The following is a 7,500-nucleotide window of genomic DNA, read 5'->3' on the forward strand; positions in this document are numbered from 1 at the left end:
TTCTTTGACAAGTTTCTTTTGCTCTTTTCTGTTCAAAGATGCTGGCACCTTCTCCTCTGAATCATTCTCTTTTTGCTCCTCAGCTTCACTTTCACTGTCACTTGTATCATTACCACTGCTTTGTCCATGGTCCTCATCTTCAAGATTTCTGTCATTTGTCTGCAGAGCAGCTTCCTCATTTCCAAAATCTGCACCACCTTTGAGAAGTTCCGGATGAGCTTGTACTCCAGTAAGGTCCTGTTTCAAACCAGTCAGGGTGCAATACAAGATTTCATCTGCTTTGCCTTCTTTTGCTTTTACAGCATCTTTTTCAAAGTGTGCCACCTCGTCAAGTGTTCGTGGAATGTATACTTTTTTAAAAACCTCTTCTTTCACAGTTTCCTCTGGAGTATCACCAGTGACTCCTCTATTTGCAGCAATGGTTTGAGCTTTTTCAAGGTAATCCTCAACATTGGCATCATTTATGTTTGGATCTGTGACAAAATCAAACAGCTCTCGAACATTCATGACACAAACACCATTCTTCTTGAAAAATTCAGTGACATTTGTGCAATCTTTTCTAAGGAATTCTAAAGCATGGGGATGATCATGCTCAACAGACTGTGAAACATCAATTACATACAGCTTGTCTCCTTCATACAACATGTTGAATTCGCTGAGATCAGCATGAACAAGCCGGCATTTCCAGTAAATGTTTCTAACGATCAGAATACACTGAAGATACAATTCTCTGGCTTTTGACTCTGAAAGAGTCACATCTTTAAGAAGTGGTGCTGGCCAGCCATCTGTCCCAATGAACTCCATGACAAGGACATGGCTGCGAAGAATTACTGGCTCAGGACAGGGTACACCAGCTTGATGTAAGCGGGTAAGGTTGCGCATTTCTTTCTCTGCCCAGGTTTTCACCATTTTTCGGGGATTGTGTCTGCAGTAACCATGGCGAAATCTGTACTCGCCTGTGACATACCTATCCCTATCCTTGAATGTCAGAATTGATGTTTTGTACACCTTGACAGCTCTCTGTTCCCCACAAGCATTAGTAGCATGATAAACATTGGCTTCTTTACCAGTGCTTATACAACCATTGATTTCACAGATCACTCCTTTGTTAAGAATTTTGAATAAAATCATTCTTGTGCGAGGATCAAGGACTTGCTCGACAGTGGCCCTATCTGCCTTGTCCTTAGCACGCAGTCGGTCATTTTCAAGTTTTTTATTAGCTTGAATCAAAACGTTGGCAGCTCGGTTGGACAGCTTCGGGCCCTCATACTTTTCAACTCTAATTCGGTTACCAAATTTCTCAAGTGATTTCGCGTTCGGTTGTAAAGTCGATTGTCGTTTGCCAGAAGAGTTCGTCACGTTGATCTCACATCTTGATGCATTGTACCGTTTCGTGAAATCTCCCGTTTCGTCTTCCCAATCCCATTCTCCAAAATCTTCACTTGCGCTATCATTGTCACTAGATGACGATTTCACGTGGTGGATTGATTCGCCATTTTGGGTTTCATCTGAAGGTTCATCAACCTTTAGTGGTTTTTCAAAAGATACAAAACTGATCAGAGATTTGGGTACTACGCTTATATCTTCCTCTGCGTCTTCAAATTGTCCTTCAAGGACGGAAATTTGGCCCGAAGAATTATCCATGCGAACGACCATGCGAACCAGTGACGAACAGTTCTGAGAATGTAGTATATATGGTCAGTGTTTATTCAAAAAGCGCATGAGCACATGCAAAGACTGCAGTGGCGTGATTAGTCGGTGTTTTATATTCTTTTGAAAAGGGACTTGTGGTGACGCTGGTAAGAGTTTGATTGTTTATCTTAGCGACTGGTATCGTCTTGTACCTGCAAGTTCTTCCAATAACTGCACCAAAATATACTTCCGGAGGAACTGACAACTTACAATACAGTTTCTACATTTGGAAGCCACGTCCGGTGACGGTGACATGTCATAGCAGTCGAGCGCGTGACAAATTGATTCGGTCTAAGTTTTTCACTTTCGAAACATAACACTGCATATATATTTCAATATCAGTTTCGTATCAACCGATAAAGTCAACTTCCGGATTTCTTAACGTATTTGAACTTGGTGATTCTCGGTGAGATGCTCCTATTCTGAATTGAAAACACCGAAAAAATCGAGTAGTGCAGTGTGCATGTGGCGATTGGAAATCGAGGAAAACGTCAAATAAGCCAGGAGAGAAGGCAGGAACAGGAACACATTCAAGTTCTTTATACCTGGAAGACTTGATTTAAATGAGAAGTAATTGTAAGGCGATCTTCGGAAGATTGTGAGTTTCTCGCATTATGAAGTTATCAAGAGAGCGATGGACATTCTGAAGGCAAACATATTTCACGATGAATTTTAACAGGGAAAAAACATACATCTAGCAGATGACATAATTTAAAGGTCAGTATTAAGACTTTAATTTGTTTCTTAGCAAGTTACTTCCAAAAACTTAAAGAAATCAACCTTTAAGATCAAACAAGCTGAAAGGAACCTGTCACTATTAAATTTTATCGCCCGACGTAATTTTGATTAAAAATGTATTATGATACAACTTTTATTTGTCCACGAACTTAACTTGAATTTGGAATCGGTAGTCGTAAATGATCATCTAGAAAGCTCTGTGAGCGTGTAATTTTGGCCAAAAGTGTGTAAGTGAGCTTCAAATATTTGTGACATTTCCTTAATTTTATACCCAAAGTTTTAGAGTTCAAAGAATGTTGAAAAGTATAATTCAGGTAGTACAGTAATGCAAATGGCTACAGTTGTACTTTGATCTACTTTGTGCTTGCGTGCTCTGGCGGGTATGTTGTGTTTCATAATAATAGTGAGAATTTGTGTTCACTCACTCAATTTTTTTTTATTATAGGCCTTATCACGGTTTTACATACATACATACATACATACATACATACATACATACATAATTTATTTGTTAAGGCGGGTCGGAAAAGGCAACCTTAAAAGCTGATGTGGACCCGCCAAATAAAAGTGTTAAAAAAAAAATAAATAAATAAATAAAAAATGAAAATATGTAATGCTCAAATACTAAAATATATCGAAAAGTCTAAAATTAGTAATAATAAAGTCATCAATTTTGTTCGTTCCTATGGCTACTTCTTTCTTATAGCTGACTTTATTAATTATTTTGTCCCTTTTTAGCTTGATCTTAAATGTAGTTCTATTTTTGCATTCCTTTGTTTCTGCTGGAAGCGCATTCCAAGTTATGGGTCTGCGATACCTTAGTGCTGTTCGTCCTATTTCCATCTTTGGTCTAAAAATCTCAAAACAATGCTTTTGTCTTGTTCTTGTCTGTGATTGTTTCTCAAATAAATTCAACAAATCTGTTAGTGCTTTTTCATGATATAATATATCGTGCATTAAAGTTGCCACTTGCTTCTTGTAGATATATTGCAAAGATCTCCAATTTGCTTTCTGTAGCATATTTACATTTCGTGGTAAATTGAATATGATTCTGGCTGCGCGTTCATGAATTAGTTCTAATTCGTTTAACTTTGATGCCATCTTGACGGGTAGGTAAAGCGGTCAGAAATTACAGTGTTTGTATGGGAATCACCAAGTTTGAAGGATATAGCTTTCCTATAAGTCGCTGAGCTAATTTTTTTCAATTTTCCATACATTTGTCTTTAAATGTTTTTTCCGCGAATCGCGTCTAGACGTTTGTCTGCCCAGCCAAATTTACAGACAAATGTGTGGAAAATTCAAAAAAATTAATTAACTGAGCGTCTTCTAGCCAAGCTACATCCTTCAAACCTTCTACCTAGTATTTTAACGTTGCGAGTCAGAAATTGTGAAAAATTCAATTTTGAAAGAAGTTATTTGCCATCGGATTCCCATACAAACACTGTAATTTCTGACCGCTTTGCCTACCCGTCAAGATGGCGTCAAAAACCGTGATAAGGCCTATTTTGTCTATTCATTCATTTATTCTGGTTTCACCATGGTGGGTCGTAGTCACATTATGGAGTGAGGCTCCAATAACCCTTACATTGTTTCTTGCCATGGGGAACTCCATACCCTACTCTTTGTGAAGTGTTTGTGGGTTCATTTCTTTAGCATCCCACAGCTTGTGAAGAAGGGTCATAAGTCAAAGTTGAGAATGTTTTAATACCAGAAAAACTTGAAAGTCTGACCATTTGCCAATGCAATGAAATGACAAAGGTGGCACATTATTTTCAGTTATTTTATGACCACAGTCACAGGGTTTAAGCCAAAGACCTCTTGCATTGGAGAGTGTCTAATCGGCGTGGGTGGGTGGGTGGGTTGTGGGTCCCTAACCCTAACCCAAACCCTTTTTTTAATCAACGACTGGCAATTCTCGAAACAGACAAGACCTAAGGCCTACTTAAGACAAATTTGGACCAAGCACTGAGGGAGCTAACATGTGTCTTTTTTTATCTTAAAAGAAACACGACCCACGACCCACCACCCACGACCCATGACCCACAACCCATGACCCACCCACCCACGCGATTTAGCCTCATCTCTTGCATTGTAGTCCATTGCTGAATCAACTAAGGGGGTATTTACTTGAGACCTTGACAAACTCAGACCAGCGTGAGTTCATATAGATCTACCTCCATACAGTTCCTTTTTTGCCGTTTCATGAGACGGGCCTGACAATAAACTCAGACTAGTCTGACTGACATCTTGGTTTCTGGGCCGAGGCAAGAAATTCTTATACTGGTATGAGTTTGTACCACTCTCATGTACAGTAAATGACAATAAATCTCAGACAGGGTTCAGACATTTCAAGCCTGTAATTGCTTTTGTTTCAGCCATATACATGTACAGTATTTATTGGACAAAACATGTCATTTCATCCCAAAACCAGGCACCAAACATTTCCATCCGGTTTCATTTAAACGGCTGCAAAAATTTCATACCGGTACAAGTTCATACTGGCCTGAGTTTGTCCCAGTCTAATGCATTTTTTGAAAATATGGGTCCCCTAAGGTCTGTCAAGGAATATTGCTATTGTTATAAAAGTATATGTAATAGCAATTAAAGTAATCCTATATAAATGTATAAAGTAATCCTGCTTTTAAATTTTCTAACACTTTTCTGCAAACTCTGAGTTCACATGTATTTGCAGAAAATGCTTGTTTTGCGCTTTGCATTCTCTACAAAATTATAGCTAGATTTTTGTCCATACTCATTACTGCACGTTTTCAGGACACTTGCTTGACTGAGTGTATAAATACAATAAAACTATTGCTCAGAATTTCAGGCTAGTTCTTGAAATAAGAAAATGATAATAAATAATTATTGTGGTGAAGAGGTCACTAATAGAGGGCTAGGAATTTCAGTGCCCATTGAAGTGTTGGATAATTTGCTCTTTCAATGCGAGATACTTGTAATACCTGGGCTTTTCTTTTCTGGTGTCAAACAGAACATTGGAACACCTCCAAACTATATTTAATAGATCATGCTTCGTTTGGGATCTTACAAAATAGTTGGCACATTAAACTTCAATGCATGTAAATACAGTACTGTGTTAGACCTAATCTCAATGAAAGTAAAGTCCACTTTCAGTTGGTTAAAAATTAATGAAGCAAACAGTTCATGAAAATTTATGTGCTTTTGGGTGGGTTGCCAATGATTACTACATGTATTTCAAAATACTTATAAACTATTATTATTATTATTATTATTATTATTATTCTTCTTCTTCTTCTTCTTCTTCTTCTTCTTCTTCTTCTTCTTCTTCTTCTTCTTCTTCTGGAGTGAGCACAGCTGTTTAAAGTTGATTTTCTGGAATACGGTTGCACATCATGATCAAGCTACAGTACTACCCACAGCCTCAGATGTTCAACATGTAACAAAGGGTTTTTGCAGTTCCCAATAAGCCGTGAAAGCCCTTACATGTCATGCCTAGTTGCCAGTGACAATTGGGACAACTTTGGTGTTGCTACAGTCCCAGCTCTTCACAATCTCCAGTTTCCAGACCTTGTGATATTAGCGATGGTGCGATTTCGCACAGTCGGCCTCAAATCACATTTGATTGCACAATTCATGAAAAATAGCATAATTCACAAAAGAACGTACAGCATTCATAAAATAAATTTGTCTTAGGAATTCCTGCATAAATATGCCATTTTAAAGATGATTTACCTAAATGGAAGAAGGCTAAAAAACCTTTGTCAACTTCGATTTCATAAACATTTCAAAGTTCAAGGCATTATTTTGCATTTCGGGGGCCTGGTACGAGTCTCTTAAAGAGTCGCCTATTGGTGTAACACAAGCATGCCCTTTGTTCAGATTAGCCAATCTGAATGACTGATATATACACATCACTAAAATGGTGTATTGTATTGTATTGTATTGTATCGTATTGTAGTTAGGATATATGCACTAAGCCAAAGTGAAGTTATGTATTACTAATTTTAATAGAAGTGCTGAGTATTATTGATATAATTGTTAAAGTTATCCTTTATCTCATCAGCTTTTTAGATACAAGAAGTACAAGCCATAAAGTGTTGATAATGTCTAGCCCAAGGACATCTTTTACTAATCATTTTCTGCTTGAAGCTGAGCTGTCACCAAAAGTTAACATCGCTATGTCAACAGAAGAACTTCCTGAGGATAACTCAAGTGAGGTGAGCAGGAAATTGACTGATCAGCAATGACTACAAGTCATGTATTTTTTGCTATTTTTGAAATTTAAGTAATTACAACTATGGTCTAAAGTGTGAGTAGATTCCTGGAAAAACGTCAGTGAGATTGTGCAGGGATCCTATTTTCTATTTTATTTTATAGCCTCATTTATCATACTTGTCCAGCACTTTTCAGAACAAGTGCTGCTTTCAGAGAGCAAAACGTTAATATTCGTGCTTTGAAATTAGCGAGAGTATTTACCTATCTTGAGCCCTACATTGGATTAAGTCTTATTAAATCAATAGTCAAAACATTTCCAGCAAACTTCCTGGAGGAAGACACAACCTACAGGTTCCTAGGAGCACCAGAACAGCTACTTCAAGAAGAGAAGCTGGCTCTGCAGCGTGCTGCTAAGACCTACCGGTACCTGCAGAGACTCTCAGTCATCTGGTCGAGCCCACTGTCAGACACCAACAGTTACAGAGTTCAAGCATTCAGTCAGCTTGCCATGCCAGTGTTGTTGTACCTAGGTCTCAACACTGGCGCCTGACAGACTTGCGTAACATCGATAGGCAGGCACAGAAGATCGTGTGTGAGAGGTGGCAAGCACCCACTAGCGCTGAAAGTGACTGTCTATCTGCCAAGGGCTCTGGCGGACGTGGAATGAGATCAGTAGAGGAAGAGTACAAAATGAATAAGATCAATTCAGCCATTAAGCTGTGTAGTAATGAGGAGTCCACCATGAGCCTGGTGTGGGCGTTTGAAGAGAATGCGGCACATCAAGGTCATCTTTCGCTCATCAAAGAGGCTAGAAGGTTTGCAGAGGAATTGGGGATCACCCTTGACCTGAGTTTTCCACACCCTAATTGTCGTGAC

General features: G+C 38.6%; 2 protein-coding genes across 2 annotated transcripts in view; one reads left to right on the top strand and one right to left on the bottom strand.

Annotated features, from left to right (window-relative positions):
- The window catches only part of LOC138037949 (serine/threonine-protein kinase RIO1-like), a 2,524-nt gene extending 859 nt beyond the window's left edge, over positions 1-1,665 (bottom strand). Inside the window, exon 1 of the mRNA XM_068883783.1 lies at positions 1-1,665. This exon is cut by the window's left edge and continues 859 nt beyond it. Coding sequence (XP_068739884.1) covers positions 1-1,656 — 1,656 coding nt within the window. The 5' untranslated portion in view covers positions 1,657-1,665.
- A 350-nt stretch (positions 1,666-2,015) lies between these two features.
- The window catches only part of LOC138020030 (ras-specific guanine nucleotide-releasing factor RalGPS2-like), a 28,375-nt gene continuing 22,890 nt past the window's right edge, over positions 2,016-7,500 (top strand). Inside the window, exons 1-2 of the mRNA XM_068867021.1 lie at positions 2,016-2,409; positions 6,473-6,626. Of these exons, the coding sequence (XP_068723122.1) occupies positions 6,513-6,626 (114 nt within the window). The 5' untranslated portion in view covers positions 2,016-2,409; positions 6,473-6,512. The remainder of the gene's footprint in view (positions 2,410-6,472; positions 6,627-7,500) is intronic.

This window comes from Montipora capricornis, chromosome 2 (genome assembly GCF_036669925.1).
Source record: "Montipora capricornis isolate CH-2021 chromosome 2, ASM3666992v2, whole genome shotgun sequence".
Taxonomy (NCBI): domain Eukaryota; kingdom Metazoa; phylum Cnidaria; class Anthozoa; order Scleractinia; family Acroporidae; genus Montipora; species Montipora capricornis.